The sequence below is a fragment of the Xiphophorus hellerii genome, chromosome 4, assembly GCF_003331165.1.
Source record: "Xiphophorus hellerii strain 12219 chromosome 4, Xiphophorus_hellerii-4.1, whole genome shotgun sequence".
NCBI lineage: Eukaryota > Metazoa > Chordata > Actinopteri > Cyprinodontiformes > Poeciliidae > Xiphophorus > Xiphophorus hellerii.
Window position 1 is genome coordinate 693,714 of NC_045675.1, and position 19,759 is coordinate 713,472.

The 19,759-nt window shown below is 44.5% G+C and overlaps 1 protein-coding gene across 3 annotated transcripts; it reads left to right on the forward strand.

Annotated features, from left to right (window-relative positions):
* Positions 1-1,135: 1,135 nt before the first annotated feature.
* On the forward strand, positions 1,136-17,852 carry emilin1b (elastin microfibril interfacer 1b). Of its 3 annotated transcripts, none has more exons than XM_032561662.1 (14): positions 1,136-1,607; positions 3,780-3,905; positions 3,985-4,166; positions 8,251-8,462; positions 9,284-9,457; positions 9,532-10,476; positions 11,492-11,855; positions 12,767-12,985; positions 13,057-13,305; positions 14,256-14,435; positions 14,999-15,106; positions 16,005-16,022; positions 16,152-16,286; positions 16,358-17,852. In XM_032561662.1, the coding sequence occupies exons 1-14, from the start codon at positions 1,474-1,476 to the stop codon at positions 16,678-16,680; spliced, it is 3,369 nt and encodes a 1,122-aa protein (XP_032417553.1). In that variant the 5' UTR covers positions 1,136-1,473; the 3' UTR covers positions 16,681-17,852. The 3 variants fall into 3 exon arrangements, with proteins under 3 accessions (XP_032417553.1, XP_032417554.1, XP_032417555.1); XM_032561663.1 differs by having other exon boundaries at positions 12,770-12,985; XM_032561664.1 differs by lacking the exons at positions 1,136-1,607; positions 3,780-3,905; positions 3,985-4,166 and adding an exon at positions 7,435-7,511.
* Positions 17,853-19,759: the final 1,907 nt, after the last annotated feature.

Sequence of the window (19,759 nt, forward strand, 5' to 3'; positions counted from 1 at the left end):
GCTGCAGACCCACTTCCTCTTCCCCTGAGGAAGAAGTCAGGTTCTGGGTTTCTGGTTCTGGTCGGGCCCAGAACTCTCTTCTTCTGTGGTTTCTGTTGAAGCATCATTCGCAGCATTCCCTCTGCTGCGACCTTTGACCCGGAAACCAGAGAACCTCCTGGCTGCAGCAGAACCAGGTCCAGTTTGCCTGCAGGCCGTCCAGGTGAGGGGGCGGAGCCTGTGGGGTCAGGAGGTCAGATGGCCTGAAGCAGAAACGGGTTGGTTCTGATCAGTGATGGTTCTGCAGATCTCCTCTCTGGTTCTGAACCCATGCTGCTGGGTTCTGATGTTAGATCAACAGACAGAACCTTAAGGTTCTGGTTCAGACCCGCTGACTCTCAGTTCTGATCCTACAGGTGGAACAGATGCATTATGGGTAACTTCTGGTCCAGTCAGACAGTACTGGTGGATCAGGCTGAACCCAATTGGACCTGCAACAGAACCCGATCCGAACTCCATCTGACTAAAGAACAGCCCCCATTCTCTGGTTCTGGACCTGGTTCTGCTGTTTGACAGAGAAAATTCCAGTCAGAACCGAACTGTTCTGGCAGTGGGCGTGATCTCATCAGAACCAGGGACCTAAAAAGGCTGTTTCTGGTTCGGTTCTGGTTCAGACTGTGGAGCCTCTTATGGCCAACTCTTGGGAAGGCAGAGCGTCTTCAGTCAGAGGCTTCTTCAGATTCACTGTAGCACAGACTGCTACAGGAGAGCTTTCCTGCCATCAGCATCTACAATAACTGAGCCAAAACATTTAATTTCACTTTGACATTAATACATTATTTTTTAATTGGAATTAAACCTGGGCTAGGGTCAGAACCCGGTTGGGTCAGAACTGACTCGGGTCAGAACCCGGTTGGGTCAGAACTGACTCGGGTCAGAACCTGGTTGGGTCAGAACCCGGTTGGGAGTTAAATGTCATCCTGAGGAAACTTAGTTTTTTTATTTTGTGTGTTAATTAATAAATGAATGATAACACTGAAAACAGGAAGCAGCCGGATGCATGACCCGAACAGAGACGAACCTCCTCGGACTCGACCCGGTCCAGGTGTGGCTGCAGCCGACTGGCTCCGGTTTCTCCTCCGGCGTGGGCGGGGTCAGTGATGAAGAGGAGGAGCAGCTGGTCTCGGTTCAGTCTGTCGCAACTTTTTCCTCTCTTTTGTTTCTCAGATTCTGATGGACCCTCGGCAGCTCACCGAACCGGGCCAAAGCGGGTCAAAGGCGGGATAGGAGTGGGTCCGACTGGGATCAGCGCGGTGCGGTTTTCCGCTGTGAATCTGAACTCTGTTTGGATCAGAACCGGATCATGAATCGGTAGGACTGACTTCTCGGAACTTTTTCTGCCGTCTCCATGGAGATGACGGATATTCCCGCCATCTAAGCAGTTGATCACGTGCTGATCAGGGATCGATAGCCTCATTGATCGTATTGATCGGGATGGGCGCGCTCCCGTTGCTTTTGCTCGTGCTCTGGATTTGCGAGCACGCCAGCAGCACGTTCCCGATGCGCGCCTCCTACAGCCTGTACGCCGACGCGCACGCGCACGGAGCCCGCGCAGCCAGCAGACACAGGTAAGATGACACGTGCACGGAAACGGCGATGATGATGAAGATGAGGAGGTGAAGCAGGGGTGATGACGTCACTGAGCGCGTGCACGTGTGTGTAGAAATCTGTTGATTTGAGTTTAATACCCTCCAGAACCAGAACCAAAACCTTTCTGATGGTGGGTGAAACTGAAGGAGGGCTGCTGGTTGTAATCTGGTTCTGGTTCCGTCTGCTGAGGCGGTTTTGACAAACGGGCTGCAGGTCCGAGTTCTGGCTGAGAGTCAGACTTTCTGCTGGGTCAGAGAACCAGGAGGTTCTTCCTTCGGTGTGACGATTCTGATCCGGAGCAATGATGTCGTTTGGGTTGGGTTCGGGTTCTGATGTCACTCATTCCTGAAACATTACCCCATGGTTCTGCTGGGACTGGGTCGGAACCGCTTACACTGCTTTCTCTACATAAACACTGAAAGCAAACATGGAGAGGTTTATCCAGATCTCAGAACCCGTACAGAACCAAAATGTTCTGCTGGACCAACATGGCTCTGGTGGACAGAGAGCCGAACTGGGCAGCCGATTCTGAATGCAAATCAAGTCCAGAACTTCCTCTGGATAGCAGAGTTTACTTTTCCTGGTTCAGGTTCTGGTAAAATAGGGTTGGGTCGGGTCAGTCATTCCTCTGGAGCCAAATTGGATATTTAGTTTGTAAAATATAAAAAAAATGATTCAATTTAATTCATCGAGACCCGAATGTGAACTGAAACTGAACTGAACTGAACCAAATGTGAACTGAAATTAAACTGACTGAAAATAACCTGATTCTGTTGAGAGATTTTAGTCTGACCCGTCTGACCCAATGTGCTGGTACCTGCACCTGAACCGAATCGCCAGCCCAGACAGCGCTGATGAAGCTGATGAAGATGAGCAGCTGCTCACATATTTCAGGAATTTATCAACCCGGGGACAAATAGTCCCCATGTTGTCAGTGTGAGCAGCTCATGAATCCGCATCTGCTCCAGCCAGATCAAACCGTTTCAAACTCAGAAGAAATTCTGCAGAGTACTAAGATGTGAAATAAATCAGTGAAATAGTGAAATGGGCCTTTAGTCTGGGACCTCCAGAGAAACTGTCAACAGGCAACAGGCAGAACCGTCTGCAGACCTGAGACCCGATTAGTGTGAGCCGACGTTAGTGGGACGGTGTGTTAGTGGGATGCTGCGTTAGTGGGACAGAGTGTTAGTGGGACGGTGAGTTACGGGTACGGTGCGTTAGTGGGACGGTGCTTTAGTGGGACGGTGAGTTAGTGGGACGGTGCTTTAGTGGGACGGTTCGTTAGGGGGACGGTGCGTTAGGCGGACGGTGCGTTAGTTGGATGCTGCGTTAGGGGACGGTGTGTTATTCAGACAGAGGTTGAGGCTGTGGAGAAGCTGTCATGCTCGCCTTGCACTCACGCCGCACACAGTTGTTTTTCGCCTCCCACTGTGGCATATGAAATGCTTTCTCTACCTCTGAAGAGATGTACATCTACAGAAATCCAAAAGACTCATCCCATAAAGCCAAGGCAACCAAAACAAACACCGCTTTAATAAGGGCGATTTAAAAAAACACCCTTATTAAAAACTCAACAGTCATGAAACTGAAATTCTTGCTCTCTGCTAGTGCCGCATACATTTTCTGTTCAGTTTGTTTTATTCTGAGCTTCTGTTCATCAGGTCCCATGCTGTGCTGTAGTTTCAGAAAACTGGTTCAGTATGGAGAATTGAACATCTCCACCACTGGCCCAGCACCGTCCTCCAGCCTCCTGGTCTCTATGGAAACAGAGGCTGTTGAGATGTATCTGTCTTTCTCGACAAAAACATGTCAACACAGAGACACATTCATCATGACCTGCTGACCTCACCACAGAGCTTCATGTGACATTAAGCTCTCTCAGGAACAACAAGTCTTCTTCTCCAGACCTTAGAGAGCCTCAACAGTCAGGAACTAGTTTGATGTTTTGGACTGGTTGGATGCTGCAGGCGGCTGGATTTGGACCTGAATGATTTCTTCTTTTTTCCTGGATGTTTTGTTTCTCCTGTTGTACTGCCAGAGCTAAAACTGAACCATAAACTGTGATGTTCCAGAACCAGAACCCTTCACTGTGTGTCCCAGAACTGGATCAGAATAAGAACCCGCTCTTTAACTGTGTGTCTGTCTTGAAGGAACTGGTGCGCGTTCGTCCTCACGAAGACGGTGAGTTGCGTGGTGGAGGACGGCGTGGAGACCTACGTGAAGCCCGACTACCACCCGTGCAGCTGGGGCAGTGCCCAGTGCAGCCGGGTTGTGGTGTGAGTGACCTCTGACCCATTTCTGACCCGGCCCTCTTGGAACCGGTGCACTGAGCCTCCATGTTTGGTGTCTCCGCAGCTACCGGACCTACATGAGGCCCCGCTACAAAGTGGCCTACAAAACCGTGACGGAGATGGAGTGGAAGTGTTGCCATGGTTACAGCGGAGAGGACTGCAGCGTCGGTCCGACTGGCAGAGCAGGAAGTCACACGTCCAACGGAGCGTGGACAGGAAGTGGTTCTGGAACCAGACAAAATGGAGGTAACAAAGAGTCTGATCTTTGCCACTAGGTGGCAATGTTTTTATTGAGTCTACACAAATAATAAATATTACTGCTAAGTCCCTAAATATTAAAACAAGTAATTTGTTTTTAATCTAAAAGACTTTGATTACATGTCACTTAAACTAACATTTAAGAGGTGAAAATGATGGGGGCTGTTTGTAAAGTTACAGAGTCAAACATTAAAGGGATCTACGATTAGTTACAAAAATAGACCTTATTTGGGAAATATTTATCTTAGATGTAAAAGCAATACAGTAATAATACTGTAGGTTATTTAGTTTTTATAAATTGTAATAAAATATTGTCACAGGAATGTTGCCATGTTGTTAACGCTGCAATGCATTCTGGGTAAATGACCTGTAATGGTCCAACTGCCTGGCTCCTCCAGCTGCAACAGTGATAAGTAATGTTATTAAGCCTTTTAATTTGAACCGGAGCGCATTGAAACGATCAGAACGTAGAAATAAGAGGTGATGAGGAGGAGGAGCAAACAGAGGGAGAGGAAGAGTTGGCCATAGCAGCTGCTGCTGCCTTCAGGTTCATAATGAAACAATGAATGAGACTCACCTCTGGTCACTGCATGATCCAGTAAGTACTTCTGTAGCTCTGAGTCCAGTTAGGCAACAGCTGTTACTGGTGGTGGTTTCACATTCAGTACCGGTGATCTGAGAAGAACCTGGCTGCAGCAAACAGGAAGGGGCAGGATGGACCACTGTCAGTCTCAGACCTTATTTGGTAACGGGATCATTGCACTCCGGAAGTGAAGGGGGCGCTATTTCCTTTATTATCCAGGGTCTCCCATTTTAATTTTCTTTTAAAATCTCTGATATATCTTCACCTTTGGGAAGGATCTTCACTCTCAGCATGTATTTGAACTTCTCTCTTTTATTTACTTCAGCGCAGCTCAGTTTTTAACAAATTCTGTAGCTTTCTGTATACTTCTAAATCTGCTCCTTAGTCACATCTTTTTGGGGCTGATACTGCCTCTAGTGGTGTGGGGGTGGTAACACAACTAATCTAATTATATTACTAAGTCAGAATACCACAACGTCTTTATTATTTACTCTTAATTTCGGCATTACTGGCACCTTAATAGATAAATGTTTTATAAAACACCATATTTTTTAATTTTCTTAAGGTTGTAGAGCTAATTAAATGACATAAACAATACTTTTATACATTATAAATAATATATATCTATCTCCATCAATTATAGGAGGAACAAAAGAAATAAGGAGACATAAAAACAACATGATCAACTGTAATAAAAATACAATTTGCAATGTATACATAAGAAATTTAATTGAGCAAAAGTCAATAACAAACAAATGAATTAGGTTCACAGAAGAAGAACAACCCAGGTCGTTACAACCAGGGTTGTTAAACAGATACAACCAAAAATTCACATTTTTGTTTTTATGGTGCGATGTATATTATTCTGAGAGACTTTTTGTTGATAGAGTTTTATATATATACAGTATATATATACGTACTGTATATATATATGTATATATACATATATATATATGGTTATATATATAGTTATATATATAGTTTTATATATAGGAAAAATAAGATGAAACTATTTAGTCTATCAAAGTGGTCAGCTTCCTTCAACTCTAAAACGACAAATCATATTCATAGAATCACAAAATCAACCATTTTGAATAGAGCAAAATACTTAGCATAGGTATAGGTAAATGTTGTCATTTAGTTTGGTTAAGAATAATTATTGCACTGTCAATAAATGACTTCTAATAGATGTTCTTAGTTCCCAGAGTAACGCCTTCATGAGCTCAGAGGTTCAAACTGATGAATAAAGAGGATGGAGGCTCTCTGCTGAAATATTTCTTGCCGTCTTTCATGTTCTTTCAGCAAACAGTTGAGACAGAGTTGTTTTTGGTTTCACCACTATTTACTTGCTGTTATACCTGGGATTGAAAGTTTTCTTAAAAGATTGTCTGTTATTCTGCAGCTCATCTGACCAAACCAGCTGAGGAGATGAAAAGTTAAAACTTGAATTAAGATGTTGTTTTAACTTGAGTTGAGTTAAAATTCAAGTTAGGATGTTACATTTTAACATTTTAACTCAACAACTTCTACCTAACTAGAGGTTATACACAACCTCAGGTTGGGAAACCCAAAGATCACTGGGTCTTCTTAAAAGATAGAGTCTCCGGGAACAGTTCTTAAAGATATAGTGTTTTCAGCAAAGTTGAGCTGACTGTCCAGAAAGGACACAAGGAATTTAAAATTTGCCTCAGTTTCAACAGGTTGGCCATCGAGTGAAACTGAAATCACTTTCAGGTCTTGTTTATCTCATTTAAGTAGCTCTACTTCCTTAAGAAAATGAAAAGGTATGTTCACAAAAGTGAGGGAATTTATATTTTACGGTTCCTGTAATGCCAGAATTAATAATAAATAATAAAGACTTTGTGGTATTCTGATTTAGTAATGTAATTATATTAGTTGTGTTACCACCCCCACGCCACTAGAGGCAGTATCAGGAAAGATGCAACTAAGGTGCAGATATAGAAGTTCACAGAAAGCTACAGAATTTGTTAAAAACTGAGCTGCACTGAAGTAAATAAAAGAGAGAAGTTCAAATACATGCTGAGAGTGAAAATCCTTCCTAAAGGTGAAGATATGTCACTGATTTCAAAAGAAAATCAAAAAGAGAGGCCACGGATAATATAGGAAATAGCGCCCCCTTCACTTCCGGAGTGCAATGATCCCATTTCCAAATAAGGTGTGAGACTGACAGTGGTCCGTCCCGCCCCTTCCTGTTTGCTGCAGTCAGGTGGACTTGGGTGATCTAGCTCCATTAGCATTTCCAGCAGTAATAGCTCCATTAGCATTTCCAGCAGTAATGGCTCCGTTAGCATTTTAAGCAGTAATAGCTCCGTTAGCATTAATTTTTAGCTAGTTAAGGTAACGATCACCTGTTAGAGCCTTCATTGGTTCTGCTGGTATAAATGGCTCAAAGTGCTGTGGAGAAATGTCCAGGGTCCAGATCAGGTCCTTCGTTGTTGTTCCACTCCGGCTCTCGCACTGCGCTCTCCTTTCTTTCATGTGGGAAATTATCCAGATTCGCCTCAGATTTTTATTTTTTTATCACAGCCAATAGTAACACAGTGTGGCGTTATCTAAAATTACACCAGTCAAACGCAATATGATCAACAACTACTGGGGTAAAGTTAGCCTTCCTGTGTTTACTCTGTAGACTCCAGTACAGATTGGACCTGATGACGTCATCAACCCATCGGTGAAAAAATGGCGACCTCCATGGGTGACAAATGCAACAAAAGATGTGCATTTTTGAAGTAATTTTGAGTTCTGGCGTATCAAAAACAGCATTTTTTTAGGTAATAGAAAAATTAACAACATATTTAGGTCAACATGTTAAATAATCCTGGATCCTTTTAACAGCAATAATTTGGGCTAAATAGCCGTTTATAAGAGGAAGACAAATAGGTTATGGCTGTTTAGTCATTTATAAATGTCACAGTTTCAAATAAAATGTTTAGTTAGCAAGCTAAATATTGAAGCAACCTAAATATTTAGCTTCGATGTAATATTTGTCTTTCTAAATTATTAGCAAACAAGCTAAACATTGTTAGTTAAAATATTTAGCTGCAATTCAAATATTTAGCTTCCTAAGAGGCGGGGCAGGTATTTAATAAGGAAGCTAGGGATCATAGTAGGAAGCTAAATATTTAGTTTACAAATAAATATTTGGCTATAAGTTTAATATTTAGCTTGTTAACTACATTTGAAGTTTGAAGCAAAATATTTTGTCTGCAAACAAAATATTTAAATATTTAGTTTGACATTGTGACATTTATAAATTAATGAAAAGATAACCCTTATTTCTCTCTTATAAACTGCTAAGTAACAAATTATTGTAGTTAATTTTTGACTAAGTTATTTTACTAACAGGAAGCTCACAGGAAACCTCAGACATCATATCTCTTTCATTTCGTTCCAGTTGATGCTGTTTGATTTCTCCTGTTGATGTCTGAACATGAAACCTGAAACCTGGGGCCGTTCCTTTCTTTCCAGGACTACAGGACCGGGAGGAAATCAGAAAGTTGGAGGAAAAGATCCAGAGGCTGACAGAGAAGCTTCAGGATTTCCAGTCCACCATGAATGAACACCTCCACCACGAACCTGTCAGACCCGGAAAAAACCCGGCAGACGCTGCGCCGCCTGAAATCAAAGAGACGATCCACAGCATTCAGACCAAACTGGACCAGCTGGACAACCGAACCAAGGTGCACAGCAGCAGGGTCCCTCTGCCGTCTCCATGTTTCCACTGTGATCTGGAAGATTAGTCTTTAGAGCTCCTAGTCTTGGAGGATTGGAAGGTCTTCTTACCATCACCCTAACGGAAGTTAAAATCTCACTTCAGATATTCTCTCAAGTCCCTTTATTATACTGATGATTTATTTAACCTCAAGAAATAAGTCCCAAATTAGTAAATTTCAATTGACCTAATTATTGACTTTCTCTAGAGATTCAATTTGGGTCTGTAGCTGGACCATATAAAAATATTTATACAACTTGCATTCCTAAGAAACATGACATAGAAGAAACGAGACAAATAAAAAGCTCAGCAATTAAAACTGTTTTCACAGAATAACGGATTTATTCAGGGGTGGGCACCGCTAATTAAAACATTAGCTACGCTACCCATAAAGCGCTAATGAAAAACATTAGTTCTGCTAATGCTAAAACGCTACACCAACATGTAGCTAATTCTAAAGTGCTTTCACTAGCATATTTACTGGACTCTAAGGCTAAATCGTCATATAAGCTGTGTGTCACGAGCAGAATGAAAATGATTTGTATATGTGAATTTTTGTGTTTATTTAATTAAAACCCTGTTTGTCTATGTGTTGTACTCTTCTGTTAGCCTAATTCATTCATTTGTTGCTTACCTGCCATTTGCTCAGAATCAATGGATGGTTGGTTGGATTGTTGGTTGGTTCAATGGTTGGGTGGTTGGTTGGATGGGTGGTTGGATGATTAGTTCAATGGTTGGTTTGATGGATGGTGGGTTGGATGATAACTGCACTTGCTTGTGTCCCATCAGGCTCATGATAAAACTCTGGTGACCATTAACAACCACCTGGTGAACGGGAAGGGCAACGATCTGGATGGAGACGTTTCCCCTGGAGGACTGAGCAGAGAGCAGCTGAGCTCCCTGAAGGAGAGCATCCTGAAGGAGCTGGAGCGCAGAGTGCTGCTGTCCTGCTCCTCCTGTCAGGTAAATCCTCCACGTTTGGCTCCGCCTGGCGTCTGGGCCTTCGGGAAGCTCACAGTGTGCTCTGTCGCTCTCAGGCCGGCGTGGAGGACCTGCGGCGCCAGCAGCAACAGGACCAGGAGAGAATCCGCGCTCTGGAGAAGCAGCTGAATGACGCCGACGTTCGCCACCGACAGGACGCCGAAAAGCTTCGACTGGAGCTGCAGCATTCCCAGAGATGCTGCACCACCATCAACGACCTGCAAAACCGCATAACCGACGCCGAAAACAAGATCAGCTCAGTCTCAGAGAACTTCAACGTCCTGCTGGACCGCCTGAGGCCCGGCAGCGACGGAGGAGAGTCCCAGGGAGGGGGAGGAGCCAGTGGAGGAGAAGAAGCTACTGCAGGGGGAGGAGCTACAGGCGGGGCAATTGGAGGGGGAGGAGTTAGTGGAGGAGGTAGGGCTAGTGGAGGAGGCGATGGTTTGACCGATGTTCGGTTGAATCTCCTGAAGGACTTGGAACTCCGCATCAACAGCAGTGTTCTGCAGGTCTGCTCTCACCTGGAGGCCGACCTGAGGGAGTTTGTCCAGAGAGAGCTGGACGACCTGCGGACGGCGTTCTCACACCGCTTCGACGACCGCACCTTCAGGATCGAAGACGTGGAGCTGGAGGTGGAACAGCTGCAGAGCAACCTGCTGGAGCAGGACAGGAGAATGTCAGCGCTGGAGAACCAAACGGCCGAGACGAGGAGGAGGATGGAGGAGTGCCACTGCACAGGTGGGGGAGGGGCTTCTGGAACAGGTGGAGGTGAAGGAGAAGAAAGAGGCGGAGACACTGGGGAAGGTATCAATGGATCACATGGAGGTGGAGCAGGAAGCGCTGGATCAGGTGGAGGAACAGGTGGAGGTTTATCTGGCGGGAGAGAAAACACGACCAAGAAATCTCTGGAGTGGAGAGTTGTGGCCAATGAGGGTCAGATTCGACACTTCAACACTCGACTGAAGGACCTGTCGGTGTCTGGAGACTCCCTGCATGACCGGGTGAGTTCAGCGCTCCACCTTTTCCAAAACGCGGTTTGATTTACCGACATGAGGAGAACTGCAGCTGAGACCAAATCCGATGAAAACACACAAAACGTTTCCTACTGACTTCAGTTCCAGGGAAAACTTCTCAGCTTGTAGGAAAACCCAGGGGTGCACCGATTTATCGGCCCGCCGATTTCTTTAATATTGGGAGATCGGTGATTGGCTGATTCTTACATATGAAGCCTATCTTATCCACAGAATTGATAAATTAGGCTTTTTAAAAGATCGGTAATCGCCAATCGGCCAGAAAACTGCAGTCGGTGCACTCCTAGGAAAAACCTTTTCTCTCTCATAAAAAATGTTCCAGTTTTAGGTCAGACTTAGATATTATGACAATAACATCAAAATATTACAAGAAAAACATAATAATAACATGAGAATAAACTAATAATTACAATACTTTGAGAATGAAGTAGTAATTTTAAATTCCCTTCATGAAAAATTACAAAATAAAATGAGGAATGTTGAACAACTTATACTTTGGTCTCATTACACATAAGTTGATATTTCATCTTCTAACACATCAGATTGTTATCGGCAGCAGAACTTTGAAATGAAATGTAAAACCACGCGGACCCGGTCAGATCCTCATAACTCTTTCAAAGATTTTTTTTAGCAGTAAAATATATTTTTCTTGTAATTTTATGACTTTGTTCTGGTAAAATTGTGTCTTTGTTCAAATAACATTACGACTTCATTCTCGTCATTTAAAAACAGTGAAACCTCTGGTTCTGGTCCTGGTTCTGGTCATGATGCTCCGTTGTAGAAGCAGGATAATTCGGTTCTGATGTAACGTCAGACAGTGAAGCAATAATCATCCTGTGTGTTTTCATACAGGGTATGTAAACATATGGTTTCAGCTGTAGGTCCTCTGCTGACGTACTGGTGCTGGTTCTGTGTTGATGATGGAATCCTGAGCTGTGATTGGCTGATGATCGGTCCAAACGATCGGTCCAAACGATCTGTCCAGGTTCTGGACTTGAGCCATGACGTTCGGGCGATCAAGTCGCTGACCGGTGACAACGGTGAGAACTTCAACCGCATCGTGATGGAGGTGGAGATGTTGGGCCAGGACTGTGAGCTGTGCAGCCGCGTGGAGGCGGAGCTGCAGAACCTCCGGAATCGGTCCCAGGACCTGAGTGCCATGCAGGAGGCGCTGCAGAACCTGGAGAATCGCGTCGGTTCCATCCAGACCCGGCTGGACTTGGACGGCGGCGGCTGCAGCTGGGTCTGCTCGCCGCTGCAGGATGAGGTCCGCTCGCTGCGAGACGAGGTCCGGAGATGCTCGGAGCGCTGCAGTCCCGGTCCCGGTCCCGGTCCCGACTCCTTCACAGGTCAGGCCCACCTTCATCAGGCTCTTCATCACTAAGGGAAACTGCTACAGGTTCTGGTTCTGGTCAGATAACGTCAGCTGTTTTTCAATTTTCTGGAAGTTTGTTCCAGATCTGTGGTGCATAGAAGCTGAATGCTGCTTCTCCATGTTTGGTTCTGGTTTCGGTTCTGGATGCAGAGCAGAACCAGAACCAGAACCTGAACCTGATTGGTCAGGAAGGTTGAAACAACAGCAGCAGATCTTTAATGTGGTGCTAAACCATTCAGTGATTCATAACCTACCAGAACCAGATGTTGTAGAACTGGGTGGTGTAGAACCGGATGGTGTCTCTATCCTCCTGGTTCTAGTCAGAACTCCAACAGCAGCGTTCTGGACCGTTGGGTTGTCAATCAGACCTGTGAAGACGCTGCTGCAGGAATCAAAGCCACTAAAGAGAAACTAAAGCCTGGATGAGTTTCTCTGATCTGAGACTTTAGTCTCTGGTTCTGGAAATGTTCTGCAGCTGCTAGAAGATCCACTTTGGTACCGGCATCGCTTTAGCATTAGCCGGTCTAATGTCTATGCTTTAGGATTAGCACAGCTACCTTTTTAGCTAGCGGTGTCCACCACTGTTGGTTTGGAAACGTCCTTAGTTGAAAGCAACTTCTCTTGTCTTTTTCTGATATTTGTTTGGTGGTTTGAGTCATTTAGGAGGAATTAAAAAGGCAAAAGCAGGAGATGAATGTGGAACATAGCGCCCCCCCCAGGGGAAATATAGCGACTGTTTTCTGCATAAAGTCTCTGAACTTCTCAGAGGACAGTGAGCTCCCAGATAAACCTCATAAACCTCCCAGATAAATTGATGCGTTTAGATCAACATGTAAGTGGTCAGGTGTGAGCATCAAACTCATGTAAATAAACGTTTTCGCCCAGCAGGTGACGGTTCCACTGGCGGAGGCTTCGGGCCAAACCTGGACGCAGAGAAGCCTTTAGATGGCCACAGCGTGATTGGAGGATTCTTCAACAGCAACCAGCTGAAGACGCTGCAGGACGAGCTCAGCGACATCATCTTCACCTTCGGCTCCATCAACGACACGCTGAAGGGCCTGGAGCACAGCGTGCAGAAACACGGCAGCGTCATCACCGACCTGGGTGAGCCCGCCGCCGCCGCCACCCCTACGCACCGCCACATTGGCTTCACGTCTCCCTCTGACCTCCTGCAGGAAACACCAAGGACAAGATCATCTCTGAGCTGGACAAGATTCAGCAGGAAGTGACGGAGCACGTCCAGAGGAGCCAGGAGCGGCTGGACCGGACGGACCGGGACATCCGCCGCCTCGAGAGCATGCTGGTGGCGGAGATGGGCGACTGCCGGCGTTCCGGAGACGGGCTGGAGAAGAGGCTGTCCAAGCTGGAGGGAGTCTGCGCCAGGCTGGACGACGTCTCCGACTCCATCTCCAAGGTCAAAGAAGGTCAGATTCACATAAAGCTCTGATGAAGAAGTCTGTGCCTTTAAGGAGAAAAGTCCTGATTTCTCCGATCCCAGGAATATTTTGAGCTGCGTTAAAATCCCATTCCCTGAGAAAACCCGCTGAGCCCTGCAGTGTAGCGCCAGGACTGTCCACCAGGGGGCCGCCCAGTTTCTGTTTTAACAGTGTAAAATATTACTGGGTTACGTTACTGCAGCACATTGTCGATGACTTTTAAACACAACTATAGAGTCTTATTAACGACAAACCAAAAACTTACAATTAAAATAAATATTATCAACTTTTTGCACTTCTGTTAAATCCCACTTCAGATCCACTGGTTGATTACTGGGTGAAAACACATGCTGGTCACATTCAGAGCCGGCCCAAGGCGTAAATGAACTCAGCAGCAGCTTAAGGTACCATGAATGCTAACATTTTAACACAGACTCATCTGGAGTTTTAACATTTATTTATTCAAAATAACAACACTGTTAAATTTGACTTAATGGTTTCAGTGTAGATAAATGAAAATACTTTAAATTGTTTATTGAAATTTAAGATTTTAAGGAGCTGGCAGGTTTATTGTTTAATAATTCATAGTTATATTGTTTGGTTACCATAGCAACAATCTGGTGCTATTTGATATTTGAGTTTACAACCATTGATTGCTTTTAAGCTGGGCCCATTAAACCCCGGCCCCTCCCGGGTTTCTCTGACGTCCTGAGCAGGAAGCGGGGCCCCTGGTCATATTCTGCCCAGGGCCCCAGACAGCACTGGACCGGCCCTGCTGTTTGCTTGGTGACCGTTGAGATTTTAGTAATTGCAGTTTATTCAACCGGCCCTCATTAAAGCGCCGTTTGTTTTGGTGTCCTGGGATTTACGGGGCTGGTCTTTCTGATCCTGGAGCCTGTCGGGTCGGACTGTAACGTGTCACTGGGTTCTGTCTGCAGGCCTGAATCACCACGTGTCGGGTTTGTGGAGCCACGTTTCCAACCTGAATCAGACCCTCATCCAACATGGAGGAATCCTGGACTCTGTTCAGAAGAACCAGGAGCGGGTCCAGAGCAGGGTGAAGAGCCTGAACTCCAGCCTGGCCCAGGTCCAGAAAGAGCTGCAGACTGGGCAGACTGGTGAGCTCATTTCTTCTGCTGCTTTCTGGGTCAGGTGGTTCTGGTTTCCTCCAGTCCAACTCATCCAGACCAGAACCTCACTTTAAAAAGTTTAGAGCTGCTTTTTAAAAGTGACTCATCGTTCCTGCAGTCAGCTGCTGCCCCCTGCTGGACGCTCAGTGTGAGCACTTTGAGTTACCACGGTTACTGTCTCCATCTCGTTGCCGTTGCTATGGAAGCCGGGAGAGGAGCGCTCAGCTCCCAGGAGAAACAGCAGAGACATGAAATGTTTGAATGGTTCATCCTGGATGAGACGAACAATTTCTTTTCAAATTAATGTTGATTTGTTTCCTAAGAAGACTGAAGTCTGCTTTTAGCATCCTCTCCTATTAAATGATAAATTTGCTTGCCGCAAACTCCCAGGTTTTAACTGCAGAAACTTTTAGTTTTATTTATGATCTGAAATAAAATTAAACTGTTTGTCAAAAAAATCTGATTCATGCGGCTAAAAATCTTACTGATTCCTCTGCTGGCAATGCAGGTTTTTTAATGTTTTTATTATTTATCAAAACTTCCTCCCTCAGGCCTTCCAGGGCCTCCAGGAGAGAAAGGCCTGATGGGGCTGCCGGGCTCCCGGGGGCCCCCCGGACCTCCTGGGCTGAAAGGAGACGCCGGATCCCGAGGATTTCCAGGTGAGAAGCTTCATTCCTACAGCTCTAAAATAAATCTGGCATCAGTCTTAGTTTTTATCCAGGTGTGAAAACATTTTTAATCTCAGTGAGATTTTTCTAAGGTAAAAAGTTTTCAGGAATCAGCTGTTTTCCAATTTCCTTTAAAACACACTGCTGGCTGCGCTAACATTAACCACCAACCATAAACATTAGGAACACAAACGCTAAACTGATGCATCAAAATGGTGTTTAGCAGAAGCTAATGCTAAACGCTAACTTCAACACTGCATTTTGGGATTATCGATGTTATACAAGAACATTGTGAAAGGATGTAGCAAACTTTTCATGGAAAAACTTTAAAATTGCTGTAACATGAAAGGCAATTTTATCTGGGATAGAAAAATGTGACTTTAGTGATACAGAACTTTCATAAATTAACTTTATTATTTACAGTAAACATTTTATTCCCTCTTCCAAACATCTGCAGCGAAAAACATAATTTCCTGATTTTATCGTCTTTATTTCATATATTGAACTTCAGATAGAGTCCAAACCAAAACTCCAACACAGATGCTGAACTTTATTCAACTTAAAGTTTACAAAAAAAGAAAAGAAGATAAAATTAGCTTCAAAGTTAGCAAAAATGCAAGCTTTGCTATTAGCAGCTAATTGGAAATATGCTCACCACTGTTAATGGGCTCAATATTACATCTGATCAGGTTTAAGATTAGCAGAATATTTGAAATCATTAGAATATAACTGTTAGTGAATTTCAAAAGTTTTGAAGGTAATTATTACATTTTGATCTCATAATTCATGTCTGATGATGATCAGTGGGAAACAACGATGCAGAGCTAGAGAGAAGGCAATGTGGGAAATTAAAATCTCTAACAACTGATATTCCTGGGTTTTTTTTCAGGTCCTAAAGGTGAACCAGGTACGTCCTGCCGGCCTCCAATTGGCCACAGCCGGTCCACGCTGCCTCTGATTGGCCACAGCCGGTCCACGCTGCCTCTGATTGGCCGCAGCCGGTCCACGGTGCTTTACTGTCTCTTCTTGTCCTCAGGTCTTCCAGGTGTGGACGCTCACAGACCCAGGCTGTCGTTCTCTGCAGGCCTCACCGCCCTGAAGGAAACGCCGGGAACCGTCGTCTTTAACAAGATCTTCGTCAACGAGGGCAACTTCTACAACCCGGTGACAGGTGAGCAGGTTCTGGTGGTTCTGGTCCAGCCGGCCGCTGTGAGCTCTGACAGATAAAGCCGTCCTCCTCAGGTGTTTTCACCGCCCCGGTGGACGGACACTACTACTTCAGCGCCGTCCTGACGGGACACAAGAACGAGAAGATCGAAGCAGTTCTGGCCAAGTCCAACTACAGCGTGGCCCGGGTGGACTCGGGGGGGTACCAGCCCGAAGACCTGGAGGCCAAGCCGGTGGCCGAGTCAAAGGTCAGCAGCGGCTCGCTGGCCGTGTTCAGCCTGGTGCTGCCGCTGCAGCGCGGCGACACGGTGTGCGTGGACCTGGTGAGGGGGAGGCTGCCCCACTCCGTGGAGCCGCTCACCGTCTTCAACGGCATGCTGCTGTATGAAAACTTATGAGCCTGGTGAGTCAGAGACCAGCCAGAGCCGCCCGATCCGACCTGCGCAGCCCGCTGAGGAGGCCGAAATATTTCCCATGATCCTCCCTGCTCGACTGAGCAGGAGGGACTTTAAATCTGCCTGTGTTCTGTCCAATCAGCAGAGACCTTACCTGGTCACATGACCCAAACTCCTCTGGAACCAGAACATTATAGTAATGTTCTGCATTAATATCCAGATGTTTGTCCAGAAGGTGGCGTTGCAGAGCCGGACCTGGACTGAGGATCTGATTTATGTCTGATAAAATGTTTGGATGTTTTATGGAATATTGTTGATGCACTGCTGCGTTCAATCAGTTCACCTCCTCTGACCTCTAACCCACGCCGTTACCATGACAACGATTAAGGCCACACCCCTACAATGCCACACAGCAACACCCAACTTATTAACGCTGATAAAAGCAAACCTTAGTGGTGGGCACCGCTAGCTAAAAGGTTAGCAGCGCTAACTCTAAAGCACTAACCATAAACATTAGTTTCGCTAACGCTAACACGCTACACCAATATGATAATTTGTTGGAAGCTAATGCTAAGCACTAATTTCAACCCTGACCACACCCATCATGTGTCAATGACACTTCCTTCTTGCTCAATAAAGTTTCTTTAAAATAAAAAGAAAATGTGAGGAGAGGAAACTGAGCTGCAGCCTTCAAAATAAGAGCACGAGTATAAGTGTCTAACTACCAGAAAAATTCAGAAGAGCCAACAACCAAAACTTCAACTCAAATGTAAAACTTTATTCAGGTAAACCAGGCCTGTAGAATTTATATGAAAAAAATTATTTGGAGGAAGTAAGCACTTTCAAAGTTAGCAAAAAAGCTAAAGCACTATACAACAAATTAGTGCATTAGCAGGTTAGCATAAGTGTGCCCACTGTTGATGATCATAAATATAAGAAAAAACAAAACTATTTCAGGTCTATGGTTGCTGCTCACTGGCCTTCATTAAACCAGAGGTTTGGGTCCGTGTGTTTCGTTAAAAATGGCCGCTAGGTTCTGCTGTGTGAGGACGGGATATCTGATACAAAATCACAGTCTTGTTTTGCTTTTATGACACATTAAGGAATTCACTGAATAAAATAACAATACTCTGTGAGCGCCCCCAAGAGGTCAGGTGAATATTAGCCAAATTAATCATAAACCAGGTCCTGCTACCAGTTTCACTTTTAGTTTAAAGCATCCAGCATGCTGATGTGAGTGAAGCATCATTTTAACCCTCTGATGCATGAATTATGATCCTTTGTGTCAGAATTTTTTTCCCATTTTTTAAAATTCTTTTCTTAAGGCATAAAAAAGGTAGGAAAATTTTTTTGTAAAAATAATTTTTTTTTTATTTTTTATTTTTATGTGATCAATTGTAATTTTGTCCAAATACAAAGTTGTTATTTGAAAAATACATCAGTAGTATTGTTCCTTAGGGGTTATCTGATGTCACAATATTTTTTTTACTTGCAAGAGTCGTCTACAGTAGAAGGAGGGACCGGGTCTGTTCTCATGCTTTTTTGTCTGTCGGCCATATTGTATTTAACAAAAATAATTTCTTGCATTTGCAGCTGATGGCCAGTAGTTGATGGTATATTTTATGATGCATTAGTGTCCACTTCAGTGGTCTGTGTGCATTTATAACATAAAAATCCACAGGAAGCAGAAGAAAATGGCTTTTAGATAGCTGTCCACTGTAGTGACCGCTATGCATGAAAGGGTTAACTAAAGTTATCACTGGCTTATTGCTGCAGTGTTTGCATAACAGCTTTACTGCACATGTGCATTAAACATGGTGTGTGTCAGGTTAGCATGAGCAGCAGCTAAGGGAAACGTCATTCTTCTGACTCCGTCCACAACGGCAACATCAACTTCATGGACTGTGGAGAACTTCGATTGTCCTGTTGGAGGTTTGACATGTCCGATAACACTCCAGACTCATTTCCCTTTTAGATAATAACACTAACGCTCTATATCAACACAGAGTTTAGCAGAAGCTAATGCTAAACTGCTAAATTCAACCATGTTGATACCATGTGGCAATGATAATGCTAAACCTTAACTAAAGTGCTAAGCAAATTAGCGTATTAGCAGAGTTCAGAAATGTTCTGGAGATGCTATGAAGACAAATGAAGCGCTTATGATCCTGGTCCGGACCGGACCGGACCGGTTCGGACCAGGCGGACAAAGCAACCATGATGAAGACCACAGGAAGTCTTCATCATTGGCAAAGAATTAAGAGACTGCTCAAAGTTTCTCCGTATACGATGTTTACCCCTCCCAGGTTTCTTCTGGTTAGCAGAAGATGAGTAAATGCAGAGAGAAGTTTTCTTCTCCAGGACGTCGCTATGTGGAAAAGTAATCACACCCCTAGATAAATCCTGAATCTGACGTGATTAACCATCAATCAATCATCAACCTGACTGGTTCCTGCTGGAAAACCCTGTGTCTGAATTAAATCAATTCAACAAAGCAGATGGGTCAAAGTTCACCCTCAGTAGTGCTGCAGCAGCAGGAGGAACAACCAGGCATCAGGTTGAGGGGTGAATATTTTCTCACAGTAACTGTGAAATCACTGCAGCTTCTGTTTAGGTTTTAAATGTCATTTTTAATCTAAATCTTTAAATAATTAGATAAATACGGGAGAACGAAGCCGGAGCATAATAAAAACCAGAAATACGTTATCAGTTCAGTCCAGTCAGATCAGGTCATTTAACATCCAGGACAGTTCAGTTTATTATTCCAGCTGATGGTTTTTCTACCTGAGGAAATCAAGCATGTGGCGACAGTGGAGAGGAAAACAGGAGGAAACGTTCCAGTATAACTTCCTATAATGAATATAAAGTCTTATATTTGAATAACTTGTGAACTTATAGTTTACTCAACACAGCATAGTTTTAACTATTACTAAATATTAAATGGCTTTCCATAAAGTACCAAAACATTGACCTGCTGCCTGACGTAGAGCTGCAGCGGCTAGATGAGCAGCTTTCTGCTGGTGGGACAGACGTGAAGCATTTAGAGACGTTTAAGCTGTGACCGGATGATGAAGACATATCA

What these genes read in the sequence shown, in the direction of transcription:
- emilin1b (XM_032561662.1), top strand. Translation starts at nt 1,474, where the DNA reads ATGGGCGCGCTCCCGTTGCTTTTGCTCGTGCTCTGGATTTGCGAGCAC. An exon ending in CAGCGTCATCACCGACCTGG is followed by an intron (nt 12,986 to 13,056) that starts GTGAGCCCGCCG and finishes GACCTCCTGCAG; the next exon opens with GAAACACCAAGGACAAGATC. An exon ending in CATCTCCAAGGTCAAAGAAG is followed by an intron (nt 13,306 to 14,255) that starts GTCAGATTCACA and finishes TTCTGTCTGCAG; the next exon opens with GCCTGAATCACCACGTGTCG.